We start from the raw sequence: 21,251 nt of genomic DNA, 5'->3' as shown, positions 1-21,251 counted from the left end.
TGCAGTCACAAGAAAGTAACTTACAGTATTTAGCAGAGATAGTAAATAAATGAAATCAATAAGATAAGAAAGAAACGTGTTGCAATTGGTTGGTTTTCGGTCGCCTTCTTTTCTTCAATTGTAATGATAGAAGGAGATTCGCTCGGGCACAGTCAGGTGCATTATCTGTAGTTTTGGGAATATTTTGTGATTTTGCTAGTATCTAAAATGATAGAGAAGAATACGTATAAATATAAAAAAGGAAACTACATAGCACCAACAAAGTCTTAGTAAAGGCATTTCCGTAATATGAATACATAACAGTAAAATAATGTATATCGAATCATAAACTTTCTTGTTTATTTCCTTAAACATACCTGTAGCGTTAGAATAAGTAACAAATAACACAGGCATCTCTTAGAAAATTTAATCATCATTGCGATCATTTATTGTTTATTGAGTCTTCATTTCGAATTTGTGTATGTTACGATTTAAAAATGTGAATTGTTAAGTAGGCAGACCTGTATCATTAAAATAACAATATATTTTTATTTTTAATACACTTGGAAAGCCCTAAGAAAGAAAAGAAAGTTAGATTCTTCTCTTCTTTACTGGCGTAGACACCATTTATGCGATTATTGATAAGTTAATAACAGCGCGACAGTCGTTTATTCTTTTCGGTATTTGGCGTCAATTCGAGATACCAAGTGCAGCCAGGTCTTTCTCCACTTGATCTCTGTAATGGTGTGGAGGTTTTTATCTGCTTCCACCGACGGGTACTGAATCAAAAACCTTCAAAGCTGGAGTTTTCTATTCCATCCGGCAACTGGAGCTTGCCAACGCTGCCGCTGATTTTTGATTCACTGAACTATGTCAATGTCGTCGTATATCTCGTACAGCTCATCGTTCCATTGCATAAATCTACTCGCATAAATCTATCGCTAAACCTTTCCCTGGAACACTTTTATCACTCCGCACTTTTATGCCTCCGCACCATATAGCAGGACGGGAACAATGGGGGACTTGCAGAGTTTCGTCCTTGTACGTCGAGAGATAACTTTACTTTTCAATTGCCTACTAAATTCAAAGTAGCACCTGTTGGTAAGAATTATTCTGCGGTGGATGTCAAGGTTGATATTGTTTTTGGTTTTAATACTGGTTCTTAGAGAGGCGAAATTATCTACCACATCGAAGTTAGGACTGTCAACATTGACGTGGAAGCCAAGTTTGATGACAGTAGACATTTCGTCTTGCCCTCGTTCACAACCAGACCCATACGCTTGGCTTGGCGTGCGCCAGCAGATGCACGAACTTATCGATGATCGTACCTTTTTTATTTACCTCTTCAGCTCGTATTATTTTCTACATCAATTTATTGAAGAAGTCACTCTATAGGGAGTCATTTCCGTTCCTGACGGAGCTTTTGGTGTTGTTCAACCCTATCATCTTTGCGGCTATGTCAAGTTCAGAGATAGCGGCATAGGGACAGTTACTTTTCGTACTGTCAAAAGTAGCTTTAAAATCGACGAAGAGGCGGTGTGTGTCTATCTTCATTTAAAGGGTCTTTCCAAGATTTGGCGCATGGTGAAAACCTGGTCGATAGTAAATTTGCTAGATCTAAAATCATACTGATAAAGCCCAATCAGTTTGTTGACAGTGGTTTCTAATCTTTGACACAGTACGCTCGATAGAACCTTATACGCGATGTTAAGGAGGTTTATCCCGCGGTAATGGGCGCAGATAGATTGTGTAGAGAACACTTAGGTTCCAATCGTCGGGCATGTTTTCATCCGACCATATCTTGAAAAGAAGTTGATGCATGCAAATTAGCAAATACGGAGTGTCAAGTAGACACACCTGTGTGATCTCAGTGGTAGTCCCTCCTTCTTTTGAATACACTTCAGAAATGTTAAGAATACTGAGATCCTCCCTGATTATTATTTTTAGGAATAAAAAAGCTGTACCGAAGCAATCTTCTTTTTTTATTGCAACTGTATGTATCAGGCACATGGTTTGCATTCGACGGAAACATTTCACAGTTGGACTAGTTCGTTTAAGCCGTTGTTTGATATAAAAAAACCTTAGTAATGAAAAAAGAAATTACAGTAGCCATTACAAGAACTTTCAAATTGGTAATAACTTTTCTGGTAGTTGCGGCATAGGGCGGTGAATCGTACGCCTGATTATTCGTATATTGAAAAATTATTTTCCTAACTTTGTTTGCTGGATAAAGGATTGTTACGAAAGGTACAATCTATTAAAAGTGCTAGTAAAGTCAAAGATCCAGTTTTAAGCCAGTGTTTTCAGAATAATTTAAATCAAAGAAGAAGAGATTAGCTTCAATGCAAACGCGTTTAAAGGTCGCAGGATTTTAAATATAATTTTGTGTGTCGCTTAGTAATAATATTATAATTTTTTAGAAACATGGTTCCATTTAAGAGTAGGGGTGCCTTATTATATAATATTTACTATCAATTAATATAATTTATTTAGAGGATTATTGAGTAGGGATTTGAAGCATAAACAGATGAAGGACTGAAAAGAATTGTGCTGTGAACGAGTTTTAACCGTAATATGAAATTGCTTATGAAATTAATCAGAAAATAGAAAACGATTCAGACTAGTAAAGAAGGAAGTTACGAATAAATATACTATGCATAGGTCTACCGTATAGTTTAATAAAGGAGCATATATCCATGCAATGTGTTATACACGTTACCTAATTCACAGTCCAATGAAAGTTGAGTGTCTGAACGTTTCCAAAGCATGTAAGTGCACTTCATCAGATAATATATATTTTCATTCGTTGTGCTTTTATTTACATTTTTCTATAATTTTGTGCTTCGAATGTTAAATACGAAATTCTAATCAAGCATTTTTAAAACTTCACTACTTGATACATACCAATGTTTGATTAACGCTTAAGTTGAGTTTGTCATATTTTATTACTTTTCCCACTTTCAATTCGAACATTATTCAAATATCACAATCAAACGTTCAATCATTATATTCGTAATCAGTACTTAAGCCATATAAAAAATATAGATAAGTTTTATTTTTGCCAAACGAAATCATAAAAAATATTTAAACAAATTTTCATATTATAACCACAAAGCTAAAGTTAAATCGTTATAAACAAATACACTTAAAAAAAATTTTGAATTGACCAAAACAAATTGGGAAATGACGTCTTTTTGTATATATATATGTATATTATTTTGTAATATGAAGTCGGTTACACGATGCGAGATATCCGGTACTTCTGGAGAGATGGACTGAGTAGTGTTGGCATGAGCAGTGAGGTCGAACTACCGCAGTTCCGCGTTTTGGGACACAGGCAGAGGGCGACCGAAATAAACCTAACCACAGGTACCCCAAACAAAACAACAAATATTAAACTAACTATAAAAAAAATAAAAATCAAAAACAATCAAATGAAACATACCAACTCAAATATTCAAGCATTCAATTTAATGTATGAATTTCATTTTGTTCGTAACAAAATTTTTTTCCAAATAAACAATGCAAACATTTGACAATTGCGTTTTTTGTACAATTACGTCACAACACACACACATCCACGGCAACATCAGAAATCTTTGATTCATTTTTAAGCGTATTCAGTTGATACATTGTTAAAAAACATATATATATATGTACATTTTCACCGCAAATCACTCACCGCTCACAATCGCAAACTCATAACATCACTTTCATGCAAACAAATATAATTTTTTACAATTTTTTACATATGTCACACACGCGCATACACACCCATACACATTTTTGCATCTTCATGTCACGTGTTATTTCTATGCATCAACCTGTTCGAGCCCATATGTCATACACCCCACTCATACATACATGCAGCATATGTATTTACGTTCACAAGTTAAGCAAAAAAAATACTAATTTAAGAACATTTACATTTTTAACGAAATCTTTGTTAAGCATATTCAATCAAACATTTTTGAAATTGTATATTTTTCATTATTGTCAAGCGCTCTTTCATTGGTTTCGACGTACACCCACATGTACACATCCCTTTTGTGCCATTTTTATGTAAACCTTTTCGTTGCTCTCACTTCAACTTCTATATATATATACCTTCATACTATGAATATTGCATATAGCATTACATATATCTGCATTTATCTGTGTTACTCATTTCACATACATTCATAAGCTGTTTTAATATATACGTGAATACATACATACATATATGGCGCTCTGTGCAAAATTGTTGTGCGGAATCGGAAGGATCGGTGCTGTCTTTTTTTCTAGAAACGGCATTTTGATAAACAATATGTGTATTAAATACTGCTGTTTTATAAAATAACGTGTTATTGAGTAAAGCGTAATATAAAATATATTTTTTTAAACCAATTTTTTTATAAAAACCCTGCTGTTCTAAGTGCCAATTATATATATAATGATATATAATCTTTTTCATTACTTGTCGGAAAATCTAATTTTTTCGTGGCGACCCTTTTATCAAACTTGCTGAATGAAAAAAAAATGCTCAAAACAGGCTCAGCTCTTTGAATTGTACTGAGTAACTGATATACGTACTGGAAACTGGAATAGTAATCGCGAAAATGCTCCCTAAATAATGCAATTTTTTTACAGGCCTTTTATTACCAGTTCTAGGACTGCTTTTCTTAGGAGTTTTTATATTAGAGTAAAAGCCAAGTTCTTTCTATGATTTGTACATGGCACTTAACAAAATTAAGTTAATATCAAACAATTGAAAATATTTCCCTGTTTATGCAAATAATTCAGCTGTTCCAGAAATCCTGAACGCAAAACTACAAAAAAGAGTATTATTTTGAAATCATTCTTTATTTCTGTGTCTGAAATCTTCGCAAGTTCTCTTCGTTTTGTTTGAAAATAAATTTGAAGCAGATCAGTACGAATATAGTATATCCAAGAGGAATGCCCAGCACACTTTCTCTTTGCCACCCTTTTGAAAGACAGAGATCTTCAATATGAAGGTTAAGAGTACTGTGACAGTTGTCGTAAAGTCAAGAAGATTTTTCTTGAATAAGAATGTCATTAAGGATATAAAAAATATTGTGGCTTGCGCGTTCGGAGTAAGATTAAAGTTTTATACTCAAGTTTAGGTTAAATTACGTTAGATAGCTGATGTAGAGAGCTCGCACATAATAAATTATAAATTAGCTAAAGGGTTAGTACCCAATACAAGTTTGCAGAGGCGTTGACACTCTCGCCAATTCGGTGGGATGTCTGAAGGTATGCGTTCTCAAGTGTTCAAGCCTTGATCTCCCAAACGCGGAATAGTCAAGAAGGAAGTGTTGAGTTGTTTCCACCTCCTTTTTTCCATGCAGCTTCTGCAAATGGCGCCTGGTAAGATTATCAACCTTAAAAGCCGCACAATTAAGGAGAGGCTAGTCTTACTGAAGGCAAAGCGATCATAATGGCTGCAACCGCGGCTTCAAAGATAATGCAATTGTGAGGAAGTCTGAAGCTGGAGTTCATATAGAGCTTTTGACAGTAAATCCCTCTACCAATCTTCCCCCTACGCTTTCACCATACCGTAAAGAAGCTCACTGTCCCTCTCCTCCAATGGCTTCTTCCCACCCACAGCTCCCTTCGCCGGTAAATGGGCAGAAAAGGAGCCGCCAGAGTTCGGTATGGCGACTCAATGATCTAAGTGGTCCGGTATGAAGTCAAAATGTGTCAGGATATCCGAATGTTCACATACGTGTTCATTATAATATGTTTTGAAAATAAAAAACTTAGGACATAATTATTTTTATTTATTAAATAAAGTAATTTATACTATGTTTATAAGGAAAGCAAATAGTATGGAACCAATGATCAGATACAAAAAAAAAATATATGCAAAAATAATGAATATTATTTCTAAAATAGCAATATACTAAACATAAAAAAACGCAATGTCTTAGTATTACAGCCGTTACGCGTTTAGTCACATTAACATGATGCGCCTACTGATTCTACATAATCAATTTTGTCATTCACCAATTTTGTGTTTACTCGCAATGCAACTCTACTCTCACACTATTTACTTCGTTCTCCAAATTCTATCTCTCGCTCTCTTACTGTCTCTCTATCTCTCTTACTCTAAATATAAATTCTTTAAAATTCCTTAATGTGATTAAGTTTTGTATCAAATTTTTAATTTCGTATTACTAACCAAATTTGAATAAACCGTGTGTTGTCCCATTTATTATATTTCTTTAAAATTTATTTTCAAAAAAAAATTATAAATTGTTGTCGATAATTTTATTTAGTGTAATTTAAGAATTCGTAACTGATTTTTTGTCGGTATTGCACTGGTTTTTTCTTTGTTCGTATACTTTTGTATTTAATTTGTTCGGAGTAGGTGCAAATCGCAGCAGGACAAAATTGACCAATAACAACAAGTAAAGCAATTAATGAAGTTAGGCTGTACTCTTTTATTTTCACAATAAGCTCAAGTCTACAAAACGTTAAATTTCCTACGCCGAAATAAAAGTGTTTTAGCTTTGTGTTTCAAAACCCACAATTAGTGTCAAAAATTTAATAGTTAGTATATAAATACAACTATGGATTCGCAATTGCTTGGGCAGGCTTGATATATTTTTTCTTTGGTTTGTAAATATATAAGCGTAAAAACCAAACTGTGAATATACCATCTACAAAAAGGAAGAAAACTATTTGCAAAAATTCAAAAATGTAAAAAGCAAGTAGTGCTGCCGCTCGCCAATTTATTTTTAATAATTGCAACCGCTAAAATACAAATAAAATAATAAATATATAAATATATTGTATATGAGTAATTAAGAACCGAAAAATAACACCAACGAAAAATTGCTTACAAATTTAACCTCTTGAAGCTAACGCCCCCATCCAGTGCACAAATACACACACACACTAAGCATAGGCACACACACTAATTACCACGCTCACAATCAGGTTAAACTTGTACTAAAATACACAGCTGGATTTTGAAATTATGAAATTTGCGAACACCTACTTATATATATATATAGTAGTACCAACCTATGCGCTACAACAAAAAACTTTCTGCGTAATCTATCGCCTCTACTATCGCCTCTACAAAATATTCGTTGAAGTATATATTTTTTGCTGAATACTTTCGACCGCCTTACAACTCAATGCAATTGAACTTTTCGCTGCGAATATTTGTACATATAAATCTATCTAATTGCTAATTAATTACAGGCAAGGTATAAGAAATAATAAGTACGTTATTTATAAATATGTTTGTAAAAAGTGAACCGACCTTTAGCATTTGCGTATAGCGCACGGATTAAAAAAAAATATATCTATATATCTTATATATAAATAATATATAAATTAATGTAGACGTGAGGGTTATTATATAGGTATTTGTCAACTAGAAGTTGAAATTTTTTATTAATAATTTTTTAAAAATATTGTAGATTCATTTACTGAACAAGGCCTAATCACCCATCTATTATGGCAATTCTGGGTCGCTTAAATCTACTTATTCAAAATAACTCAACTAATTCTTATTTTTATATAACCTTTATTTTTATTAACACTAAGCAACAATATATTTCTTCCCGATGTTTATTGATTTTTTTTAAATATGTTAATTTATTTGAGACAGCTGTGACCCAAACAACAATATTTGATTCCTTAACTTACATATCGTCACCTGAAATGCAAAATAACGTATCATCAAAAAATTCGAAATTGAATGTCTTATAGATTACGCTTCACTACTTCAAATTACATACATAATATTACATATGTTCAACATTTTCCGGTTCTCCGATCAAATATAAACTAGTTTTAACCAATATTAAAATTTTGTTTCACTCATGTTCCATTTTATTTCGTGTTTCATTCATACCACTGTAAATTTCCGAAAATGTTGTTACGTTATTTTGCATTTTAGGTGACGATATATACAATATATGAAACTTAGAGAAAACAACCCCTAGTACAGTCAAACTTAGCTGGTAACTCTGTAGCGATCAGCTTGAAGTAATAGGCTAAAATTTGTTTGACAGTTAAACGATGCTCAGAAATAACTTATCCACCGCACTATACCGTAAGCTGATGAATCGTTTTGAGAACTAGACCTATGGAAAATCGTATATAATATCTTAATGTTTCCCAAGCGGGACAAAATTAGTTGCTTGCGCATTTGGAAGCATATTTTAAAGTAGAAAAAAATTAAAATTTCAGTGGAAATTTCGCGCTTTTTTTATAAATATTTGTAATCTGAAAAAAATCCATCATTCAAGTCTTTTAGAATTGTATTTCAAAGACCTGTGTAAAATTTCATGAAGATCGGTGGAGTAGTTCTCAAGAAATTTCGTCAACGGACTTCAAAACCACATTTAGTCTAGCAAGCCTCGAGCTCACAAGTTCTCAAGGCTGTATCTCCGAAACTATTACTCGGATCCACTTGAATTTAGAACAATATTCTAGAGGCATTGTAGCATTTATTAAGATAATAAAAGAAATCGATTGTTTTGAAACCCGTAAACTCATGTAACCTCTTAATAGGCGACCACCGTCAAAAAAAGATGTTTCCGTCCTGCTATCTCAGAATAGAATGCAGTTTCAAGATAACTAAAAAATGTAAATAAAATTACACATCACTATCCACATCTTCCTGTTAAGAAAGTGCAAAGGCGTTATTTGTCGTGCTTTGTTAAAAAAATATATGGTTCGTGACAACCTAAGCATTGGAAATTGAAAATTGGAGCAGTGATAATATTTCAGATTAACGCGTAAGCTGTTAGTAAAGAATACTATATACATATATACATATGTCTAGAGTGCTTTAGGAAAGAAGATATCACTTACTGGAAGTTTTAGGGTGCCTTCGAGCTATATGAGAAACTTTTTTTCATTTCAAAATTACACACAATGACTAGCCGGTTTTTTCTTTGTAATTTTCAGTTTGTTGCTTAGTGTATTTCGAAAATCTGAAATCAATGTAGTTTTGATTTGAATTGCGCGTTAACCAATAGTTGATTATATATATGTAAGAAATTTAAGAGCCAAAAGCGTGTATATATATATTATATCATAAAACTGTGTATATAAATATATTTTAGTTAATTAAGCCTATCTGAAGGCGTGAACGAATTACTACTTACATTGGTAATAATTTTTTAAGCGAATGGAATAAGACATACGAATTTCTCTTAGGTGCGAGTATAACTATTAGTGATATATACAACTTTAGTACGCATACAGCAAGGCTTTTTTGTTTCAATATATAATATATATATATAAATATACATAGTATGAAAACATGCTATGAACTTGTTAATAGTCTCACCAATTTATTCTTTGTTTGTGCATATTTTTTCAATCTTTATCAAATAACAACGACCACTGAACGAACCAACTAAACTCAAACCCGAAAACATGTTGACCACATTATCAATGGTACCATGACTTAACGACCAATATGAAAATCATGCGTATATATACCTCCAAACTACATTATACATTACAATATTGTTTTATTAATATTAATTTTTATATAAATATTCTAAATATTCATTTGGTACTCGATGTGTGAAATAATGTAATATTTACAATTCACTTTATACTTAAATTCACTCTAATGTTTAAATAATGAAATATATGTAATTTTTAACGTCACAAATCATATAAATGTATGCCCCTCTCATCATCGCAATGCTAATGTACATACACACAAATTATTGGACGATTTCGCACAAAATACAAATCTCATAAAACAATCGTGCTATGCTTTCATTCTTACGACGACGTGACACACGACTTACTCGTTTGACATAAACCATAAACAAAACACAAAAAAAAAAAAAAAAATACACAAAAATAAATAAACAAACAGTCGGCTATACAATGCGTGACATTCGTTATAAATGGAATGAAGGTCCAAACTCGGTTGGTGTTTCGAGTGAGGTATCTCTGCCCCAATTTAAGGTCTTGGGTCATCGTCAGAGGGCTATGGAAATCAGTCTTACAACAGGTACCTGTAGACGGATACCGATTTTTCCTTTATTCCAGCTATATTTTTATTTCAAATCCAATTTTACTTTCAATTCATACATTTCTTTTATTACATACTACTATTTTTTTACAGTTAGATTCCATGACTTAAAGCATACAGTTATATTTTAGTTGTGATTTCGATTCGATTGTCATAATTTCTTATTAAAATTTATACATGTGATTGTAAAAAAGCCGAAAAAATGTAAAATGAAAAGTATAAGAAGCAAATCGAGTATAAAAAATACAATTGATAACAATTAGAGAATAAAAAAATTTAAAAAGTATATTTTTTTGGTTATTCAAAATTTTTGCTAAAAATAAAAAACAAAATCATTAAACAACAAAATTTCAATTTAATATGTATGCATATATAGTTCCACTTCATCTGCGAGTGTAAACAAGCAATAGTCAACAGCATCTTGGCAGAGGAAAGACATACCACCATCTGTCATCTATGAAATTTATTTCGTCCACGCTAATACATTTACCATATTTTACCACAAATTAAGTAGTAGTAATTGAAACAGAGTGAAAAACTAAATTATGCATCTGAAATTTGTTATAATCCCCGCTACATTCGTAATGCTTACGGAGTTATTCGAAACATTTTTTTAATTTTTGATTATTTGATACGTCACAGTTTTCATGTACGTTCGTTTCGCTGGCATTTCAATATAAAATTCCAGTTAGCTATTTCAGAGAAAACCTCAACTACTTGTCAAGAATAATGTACATATATACGTACTATATGCATCCACAACTTAACGAGTTTTGTAAACGGCACACGAGGCTTAAACCAATTAATTCGCGTGAAGAGAATTATGGCTGTTCAATAACAAACAAAAGTTTTACTAAATCTTTCATGTTAGCCTCCTTTTTTCAAAATTTTCCCTCTAAAATCAATGTTTGGTTCGTGGTAATGTCAAATTACTTGAGCCTACTTACTCACTTAGCCAAATTTTTAACGAAATTTTTTTAGTTTTTCACAAGTCCAACAAGGAAACATAGTGCTAATTTTTATTCAATTCTAAATAAAATTATATATACTAAATTTTCGTGGCAATTACTTACAAATTACAATTGGCTAATTTGAAAACATAATTTTACCAAAAATTATAAGAAATAATACATACCAGTTAACTAAGGTATATTGGCTAATAGAATTTACATATATTGAAACACTGCCATTGAAATCGAATTCAACCTGTAGTTACATATTTAATTCATGAACAAATTGTGCTTTAAAACTGCTTTCAAATAATGCTTTGCTTACCGAAAAGTAAGACACAAACAAAAATGCTCCAAATGCATACCTTCATATCATACATCGTTGTACAATTGTTAGTCACTCATCCAAAAAAATAAAAAAAAAAACAACACAGGGTTTCATAGCAACCCTGAAGCGTTTTACCCGATCCGACAAGGTGCCCTCAAGAAGGCTTCTTCTCACAGTTAATGGCGTGACCCAGAGCTCCTCATGGCTATGGCTGGGTTACCGCAACTCACTCATGCCTCGTTGCACAAACGACATGAGCGTAGGAAATGAGTGTGGTAGCCCAGCTAAAACTGGAAACCAACCGTAATTCTACAAGACAATATATTGGATATACCGTGGCATACAAATTCAATAACATCTGCGTGTAAAACAAAATGAAACTTTTAGGCTTAGAGTCACAAATTGATGACAAATTTAATATATTTGTTGTGAGAGTATCAAATAGGTTATATTTTGCTCTTGCGACTTTTGAAATACATACACAACTTAGGCCCGGCGTTGGTTCGTTGGAATGAAGCGTAAAACTTGTAAGTAAGTATATGAACTTCATACAGTTGAGAGAGGTTTCGTGTTTCAATTTACAGTTGAGGAACAGCTGAAGTTTAAGTATAAATTTATGAAGTATATTGTTTTATAAATAGTTTTTTGTTATGTTTTTATAAATAACTAATAACATTTAAGCAATTTTAGCGTTTTCGGGTTGCTTGCTTACCAACGTCGGGTTATAAGTGATTCTAGAAAACCTTTCATGAAATCAATGGTTTTGTGAATTGTTTCATTATATTTTTTAAGAAAAAATCGAAAGACCAAGCTCAACCTTAAACCATTTTTGTGGCACTTGCACAGAAAGTAAAGCTTTTGAGATCATTTTTATTAATTCGCGAATTGAACGAATCCACTGGACAAACTTAAAATTCTACTTTTAAAAATATTTAGTTCAACCGCTAAGGTGTTTCATTGTTGACATTCGTTTCGAAATAATAAGCTTGAAATAACTGAGAATTTAAATTTATTTTACTTTGTTTAGGGTATTTTATATACTATTTCATATTTTTTTTTAAATTACTCTGTAATTTGTAAATCTGATCGATGTATTAAGTGGATATATATAGTTAGAAAGCCAAAAACAGCGAATTTTCCAGAATTATTTCTGAGAAAACTTTTAAATTTATTAAACCGAATTTGGTAAACATATTATGATAGCTTTTAACTGTATGTTAGGACTTACTATAAGTATAAATATTTATTTCGAAAGGCACTACAGCTGATCTCCGTTAGCTCCTCTCAAAGAAGACGTTTTTTGGCGACCACGATATCTCTAAACTGGTTTCTCTGAAATTAAAAAACCAAACAGATTTCGTTAAAGTAATGTTAAATCTAGTAACTAATCGAAAGAATAAGCAAAAAAAGTTTCACAAAACGGCGGTTTCTCAAAAGAAAAAATCGATTTTTGACCAAAATTTCGGTCTTAAATTGTAAAAAAATATTTATCCGTGAGAAAAAAATTTTCTAAAAAATATATTTAAGAAGCTCGTGTTAAAATTTGAGGCTATGGGCTTAGCCGCTTTCGAATAATGTTGGTCACCGGCATTGAAAATACCATTTTTAGAAAAACATAAATGTATGTACATTAAGAAAATAAAAAAAAAATGATTTTTTGAAAATTCTAACTGTATATAACTCTTTAACACAATCCGACCATCTAGAGTAATATACAGTTAGAAAGCCAAATTTCAAAAATGCTTTTGCTCTATGTCTCATTGACATAAATTTTCCGACTTCTATTGATCCACCGTTTAGACAACGCAGCATTATAGCAAATTTCTCAAATTAAAGCTATTTGAAGCTGCTAAAAACACTTTTTGTGTTGGAATACGGCCACCAATGATTTCATGAAAGGTTTTCAAACTATGGCATAGCCAAAACTATTAAATTTTTAATTTATATATTTTTATTTTATAATATGTAAACCAAGTCAATATGACGCTATATATACTTGTAATACTGCTAATATATTTTTAGTTTCTTATGTAATATTTTTATAATGACTGAATATAAAGTTGTTTACATTCGCAGCTTGAAAGCAATTAGATGTCGATTGATACCTATTGATACATGCAGAAGTATTACAAATTACAAAAACAAAAAGAAAATAAATTAAATTGCCTACTAAAAAATTAAACCTTTGCTGACAATGCAACATTTATTATATAAAATATGTAAATATTTGCGCAAAAAAAATAATAACTTGGAGAGAATAATTGCATTTTTCCTCATAAAACTACTTAACTTTAACGTGCAGTTGTATTTATACCCAACTTATGGCATGTTTTTTTCCTTACAAATAATCATACTCGTACTCTTATGCAATTACTGGTTCGATTTGACAATATGATATACAAGTGCAATCATTTAGATAATTAATAAATATTTGAAAATCAAGCAAATATAAAATAAAAAATAAAAATAAGAAAATAAAAAAATTAAAAATTAAAAATTACGATAAAACGTATTAATTTTGCATCTCTATTTCTCACAACATACATACATACTATGTACTACTTATATGTACCTAAAGCTTTAAATAACATGCATAAATATGTAACTTACCAGCGATTTCTAATTTGAAAACAATCAAAAAAATAATAATTAGAGATTTTTAATTTTAATTAATATTTATTTGCGACTTAACTTAAATTGAATTGGTTTTCATTTTGAGTTTTGTTGTACTTATGTATTGGAAATACGTTTGTATTTGCTTAATGTGTTCAACTTAAATTCGTAATGCAAAAAATTTTAAATTCTACGCATACAAAATGTGAACAACACGTGCTCCTTGCTTTACTAAAATGTTAAAAATATTTTTGTTGTTAATTTTTTCATAATCTGACATTCGAAATACACAACTAAAATACAGTTACTGAAAAGCGTTCAATGCGTTCTTCCTCAAACTCAAACTCTAACAAAATAAAAAAGAAATATTTTGAACTAGTGAACATATTAATATATCCAATGCATGTTTCGCTAGCATAATTTCACAAATAGTTATAACAATGTATTTCTATTTTTGTCATCATTTTTTAATATATTAACATTTTTTTATATTTTGTACTTTCATTTCATTTTATGTACTTCGATTGATTTGAAGATAAGTTTTTCTTCTAATTTTTCATTTTAAATTTTCATGCATTTTTTTTAGTTTTTACTTTCATTTTTGTGTTTCGATTTTTTCAAATATAATTCAGTACGTTGCGACTGTAAAAATATAATACATTTAGATTAGTAACCATTCGCCACCTACATATATACATATATATATAACTATATACTAACTGTATGTAGGAACTCCAGCATCACAGCCGTCTCCAATACCATTAAGCATACTAACAAATTTAATTAAATTAGCGAGCAGTTAATAAAATTAGAGAACCCATAATTACAATTAACTGAAGTAAAAACCTCAACATGCATATACATACCGACATATATATATATATATATATATATACACATATTAGTGAACAACCGTGCTAAATATGAAGTCAGCAAATCAGAGAACTAAATCGCAAATTATATCATAGCCAAAAATTAAACGTTACTAACCAAAACTATAACTAATTCATAAAATATATACATATTTCTCACACTTTCTTTGTGCACTCACTATTAAAGCAAATATTAGCTATAACCGAAAGCCCGCTATATATATACTTATATATAAATGGTAGTTATATATTAACTTCTCCTCTCACACATGCTCACACACTATGAAAATTAGTTAGGCTATATTTCACGCTAAAACAACAAAGCGCTGCCGTTGTAGTTCACCAAATCCTATCACGCAAACGAATCGATTTATACTCAAATCACTTTGATTCGAATCCAAACGTATCGCATTGCATCAGACAAAGTTATGTGATTTTATTTATGTTTTTATTTCAATGTTAGCGTAAAGAAATATTTAAATTGAAAACCACTGAAATAATGCAAATTATTTGAAATTTTTTAATAAGCCAAAAAATATGCAATTAAAAAAGGCATAAAACGAAAACACTAATCGAAAATTCAGAAAAATTAAAAATATTGCAAGTTTTTATAATAAAATAATCGCATAAACATAAAAATTACTACGAAAACTATTAGTATGAAAACGCCCTCCCAAGCATGCTCTCTCTCTTACGCTCTAATTCGAAGTACGTACGCAAAAGCGTTACTAAACGTAAAAATAAAATTTAATAAAGTTAACACAACAGCAAACTATTAACATAAAACTAAATAGTATAATTGAAGCAACTTGCAAGTTTCTTCTACTACTACTCGTACTACAACTTACAACAATCATTAACCCTTAGGTTTTACTTTTAGTTTTAGCTCCTTACAGTTTTCTCACATTCACTATAATATTTTGTTTACATTTTTGATAACTAAATAATGATGCGTACTTTTTACAGCAATTCTACATTTAGCGTTACCTAAGTGCTTTTTTGCCAATGTCAGTTAGTAAATAACAATCAAATTTAAACAAACAGCAAACAAATATGTTTTTGCAATTTTTGGCGTTGTTGTCATGATAAATAGATATTTTGTTACTTTATACCATCAATATAATTTTGTATTCTCTCAGCATTAACCACTCATTTATAAGCGTTAAGAATTTTTGCCCTAAACTACTAATTTTTTACCCTTAGGCAGCAGAGTTTCACAGTGTTAAAATTGTTTATAATATTTATTTATGAATTATTTAACTTTTGATTTGTTTACTTAATATATTTCACCATCACCGTTTTGATTCGTTTTTATTTATCCGTATGAGTTAATTTATTCTATATATTTACCTATATGCAAGCTTTATTCGTTTTTTGTATGCTTGATATATATTTGTAGAAAAACGCTTTTCGAATGGCAAACATTTTAATATATACTTATAAACTTAATTGATAAACTTACTTAAAAAAAACATAAAATTAAGAAAACAATAAAAAAAGGAAGCTTAAAAGCAATATTAAGCATTAATATTAAGCTGCAGCACGTTTGTAATAAATTAATCTTGACAAGGAATGAATTGTTTAAGCCACATTCTGTAACTTGTTTTTCAGCAGTTACGAAATCGACTTCGGTTTTAAGAGATATGCGCAACTCGCTTTGCCTTCTCCAAACTCTAAACTTAAATCTTTTTTCCAAAACATGTTATTCCATATGAAGCGTGTTAATCAAACCTTTGCAACTAATAAATACCTCATTATACATATGTTCTTAAGGGTAATAAATCACTCTAATTCGATCAAAGAAATTTCAAATTTATTCTTAATTTTCATTAGAACCTACAAAAATAATATACTACTGTGATCAAATTCAAAGGTGAATTTTTAATTTATACTTCGCGTGTTTTTCGAATCGTTAAGTTGGTAGTACTGTTAGTGACATCTATGCTCAATTTCACGCCAAAATATTCATTAGTATTTGAGATACGCGTCGTTTTGTGAGGCTCTAGAAGTGAATTCTTCGATTTTTACTATGTCTGATTTTACTGATTTACCTTCGTGTAACACATGATCACTCCGTGGACACCGTTTTGACTCAATTGAGGATATAAAAGCTGAATCGAAGGTGGCTCTGATGGCCTCTGAGGATTTTTCCAAGTGCTAAGAACTCTGGAAAATTCATTGGCATAAGTGTATTGCAGCGGGAGGGGGTTACTTTAAAGAAGATGAAATGGACAAAAGTCACCTTTTAATTTGAGCACCGTTACAAATTACAAATTTTACTTAACTTTAAGTAAATGAAATTTATTCCAAAGATTTTCAAAAATGAGACGTTTTTCTTGCTTTGTAAACCTTTCATTCAGAATTGAAACTTAATACGTGTCATGTATTCAATTATTATTGGTTTGACGTTCGACAGAAACAGAAACCGAAATTGAATCGGCTATGGAAGTCACGGAAGAAAATCTTGTCGTTTTTGTTAATCGAACCTTTCCGAGAGCATTTCAATCAGGGGTGTTGTAGAACCGGATTCAGAATAGAAACTTGTATTTAGGTATTAATGGTTTACCGTTCAACAGAAACAGAAATTGAATCGGTTTTGAATGTCACGGAAGCACATTTTATCGTTTTTATTAATCGGACCTCTCCGAGCGCATTTCAATCAGGGGTGTCATGAATTCAGGAATTAAGTATTGATTTGAGGTTCGCTAGAAACAGAAACAGAAATTTTATCGATTTTGGGTGAAACGGAAGCCAATTTTATAGGTTTTGATATCAGACAGAAAGAAAGTAGATGGTCGCTAGCAGATTTGAAAAGTAAGTTAAAATGTCAGTTTATTGAATAGTTACGAATTAATTTTTGTATAAATGGCATAAGATATCAACCATCATTGTTTTATACAATTCTAAAGGTAGAATGTTTTTAATCGTTTATAAAAGGTCTTCATGACACATTTTATCCAACGCCTGTGCTACGTCTAGAAATATAGCTGAACAGTACCCTCTGTGCTCAAATGCTTTTCTTATTTCGTTAGTAATTCTATTTACTAGCTCTATCGAGCCATGTTTTGCACGATACCGGAATTAGTGCGTTGATATTATATTATTTTTGTGTAGGCAAGGAGACATATTTGAAAGTAAAACTTTTTCAAATATTTTAGAAAGACAGGGTAGAAGAGTGATTGGTCAGTATGAAGAAGGCTGTGTTAAGTCCTTCCCAGGTTTATCTATCAGGATCATCTGCAACTTTTGCCATGAAACTGAATAGAATTGCATTGAAGAGCAAAGTTAGCACTTCTATAGCAATATTTGGTAACTCAATTAGCATTTTTGGGGAAATATTGTCATGTCCTGACGCCTTTTTGGGTTAAGTTCTTTTATGATTGTAATAATTTCAGAAGGTGGTGTGTTAAAAGACTCTTGCGTCTCGTTAGCTGTGACATTGAAAATCGGAATTTGTTTGCAATTCTGACAACTACTAAAATCTGTATTGGATTCCACAACATCCTTGAATATATATATATATATATATTAGGAGTACATTTATTATGTTGTAACGACAGATATTAAACAATGAATTTTAGCTGGGTTAAGTTAAAGTTTAAGCTATATACAAGATTTCATACTCATATAAGCAAAATAATTTATTAATATATAGAAAAATATATAAATAACAATTAAAAGTTAAACAAAATTTTATGTAGTTAATTTAGTGCTTGCGAATGATACAATATTTCTAGTATAATGTGACTTATTAAGAGAAAAGAAATATTATATATTTTTTAAACAACAAATACAAATATAAATTGCCATATTATCAAAATAGTACGCATGCAAATATGGGTGAGATACAAATTTCCTATAATGCTATTAAAATATTTGCCAACGAAAAGTGATTCAGCTGCTTTATTCCAAATTATACTTTCATATATATTAGTGCCAAAGAAATTTTTTGTTAATTAATTCTCTATGCAAGTAAAAATACATACATAAAATAAAAGTTTTTTTAATTTCAATAAATCACACAGAATTTTTCTTAGTTTCCTGAAATGTTATTTGCTATAATTTATTTAAATATTTTTAACTACTAACCATGTGATATGCAATATTTCCAGTAAATTAATCATTTTTTGTTACTCTCAATAAAACTTTCTTAGATTTTACAAAACTACAAAAGAAAACATAAAAAAAAATTACCAATACTAGTTTACTAATATATTTTTCTTTCTCTTCATGCGCGCCTGCTGTGCTCAACGTTGCTAATGCCGCTATCATCAACACGTTCATTAACAGGAAATTACTCGCGACTCGCATGTGAGATACAATTCGTGCGTTCGATGGGTTACTATCTCATTCAAATATATATACCCTCTGGACTGATCGTTATTATATCATGGGTATCATTTTGGCTAAATCGTAATGCCACCCCAGCTCGTGTGGCGCTCGGTGTTACCACCGTGTTGACAATGACCACACTGATGTCGTCAACAAATGCAGCATTGCCAAAGATTTCTTATGTCAAATCGATTGACGTATATCTAGGAACATGCTTCGTTATGGTCTTTGCCAGTCTTTTGGGTAAACTAATATAACGATAAAAACATCAAAACCAACTATGTCACTTACAACTCTTACAATGTTCTCAGTGTGTACATTACTTTTCTGTTTCGTTATACTCGTACTTGCATATGTACATACATTCTTTTACAATACATACATGGCTTTAGTTTATATTTTCAGTTGTTACCACATTCTATAAAATTTACAGACTAGCACTGTACTATAATCTGATACAGTTGTCATTAATAATACTATTTCAATATTTATATATTTTTGGTACGACAAGTTAATCAATGTGAAATTATCAAAATGTGCTCAGAACTTTAGGTTCTTCCGTCAATAAACAAATGATTACAGACTCTGCCGAGGGATGACTAAAGATATTATGATAAGATACTTAATATTTCGAGAGAGAGGTTCTCAATCAAAAAGTTTATTTATTTAGATTTCAGCCGAAAAAATTTATTTCTGCCAATTCTTCAATGTTTACAGAAATATTTAAAAAAATATAATAAAAAAATGCAAATTTTGGCTGCAGCGCAGCTATTAGACCTTTCACAATTGCCTTTTTAGAGCATAAAAGATAATTTTCTTGATTTTAAGTGAACAGTTTAAATGGTAGCTTTATGCCATAATATCCGATATCGGTTTCGAAAAGTGAGCAGCTTTTTGAGGAGAAAATGACGTGAGCAGAATTTAAGATCGATTTCTTAAAAACCGAGAGATTAGTTCGCATATACACAGACATACAAGCAGATGGGCATAATATATATATTTTTATAGGGTTTCCGACGTTTGTTCTTGGATGTTACAAACATCGTGACAAACTTATTCTGTTCAGTTTATAATAATAAATTACTACTTGTAGTAAGGCCCTTAGCTTAGACTTAATTATGTAACTTATATATATTGGGTGCTACACAAAATTGATTGTTATCCAATCATTGTGGCTTTTGGCTTAGATTTCTGGTAGCAAAGCTTTCTTGGTGACGGCTCCTAGCTCGAGAGAGTAATACGGGTGTCGTTTATCATGTTATCCCTAGGATGATATTAGTGTACTATGGTGGAGACTAGATAGACCAATATTAGATGAGAGAATAAAGAAATTCAATATATTTTAGACTCTCCAACGGAACTACATTGGAAGCAACTGATCTGATAAAAAGCTATGCTGGTTCAAAACTTTGTAAACATGGCGCTATTACAACTTCTAATTACTACTAAAATTTTAAACGTTGGGACAGTTTGCGCTACGTCGAAAGCATACTTTCAGCATTAGTTAAACTACTACATCGAAATATTTTCACTAACTCTCTATCAAGACCTTTAAACTTCGAAGGCGTAAATTAACAAATCCTGTGTGCTCGTATATCACCTACAAGTTTCCTTCTGTCGCACCAAAAACATATAAATATATGTCTGTTTGTTCAAATTGAGTTATTAAATTCCAAAATACAAAGTTTTATTTCCTTCTTCATTATTTATGCTAAATCGATATTATTGAAAACAAATATTAAAAACGCAAAAAAAAAATCGTTACGTAAATTACAGAAAATATTTTTATATGATTTTTTAAAATTATAAGTGCTGTATATGCAAAATATTTTTACAAAACTTATAAAATTTTACAAAAAATGCTTTTCGCTTTTGTCAGTTTTAAAATTTCTAATCACCGACTTTTCAACTTTTTCACACAAGTTAATTTATTATATGAATATTTTAATAACTTTGAAAATTTCTCCTTACTTATTTACCGTTATAAGATATTTTTTACTATACAGATTAACAAACATGCATATTTCTTAAGCTCAAACCTAACAGAAATATTAACAAATAAAAAATACTTTATTATCAACTATTGAAACACCTCCAAAAATATTACTGAAACAAAAGAAAACAAAACAGTTCAAACAAAATTAAACAAACAAAAC

General features: G+C 30.7%; 1 protein-coding gene across 9 annotated transcripts in view; it reads left to right on the top strand.

The window, feature by feature from the left end:
* LOC126763138 (gamma-aminobutyric acid receptor subunit beta) overlaps positions 1 to 21,251 on the top strand; it is a 106,191-nt gene that overhangs the window by 65,072 nt on the left and 19,868 nt on the right. For 8 of the 9 annotated variants that reach the window (XM_050480386.1, XM_050480387.1, XM_050480391.1 and 5 more), the window contains 2 exons: positions 9,842 to 9,979; positions 19,054 to 19,338. In XM_050480386.1, the coding sequence (XP_050336343.1) occupies positions 9,842 to 9,979; positions 19,054 to 19,338 (423 nt within the window). Of the gene's footprint in view, positions 1 to 3,210; positions 3,349 to 9,841; positions 9,980 to 19,053; positions 19,339 to 21,251 lie in introns of all 9 variants that reach the window. The other variant, XM_050480392.1, reaches the window with a different exon arrangement.

This window comes from Bactrocera neohumeralis, chromosome 6 (assembly GCF_024586455.1).
Source record: "Bactrocera neohumeralis isolate Rockhampton chromosome 6, APGP_CSIRO_Bneo_wtdbg2-racon-allhic-juicebox.fasta_v2, whole genome shotgun sequence".
Lineage (NCBI taxonomy): Eukaryota > Metazoa > Arthropoda > Insecta > Diptera > Tephritidae > Bactrocera > Bactrocera neohumeralis.
This window is presented reverse-complemented; position numbering and strand designations above follow the sequence as displayed.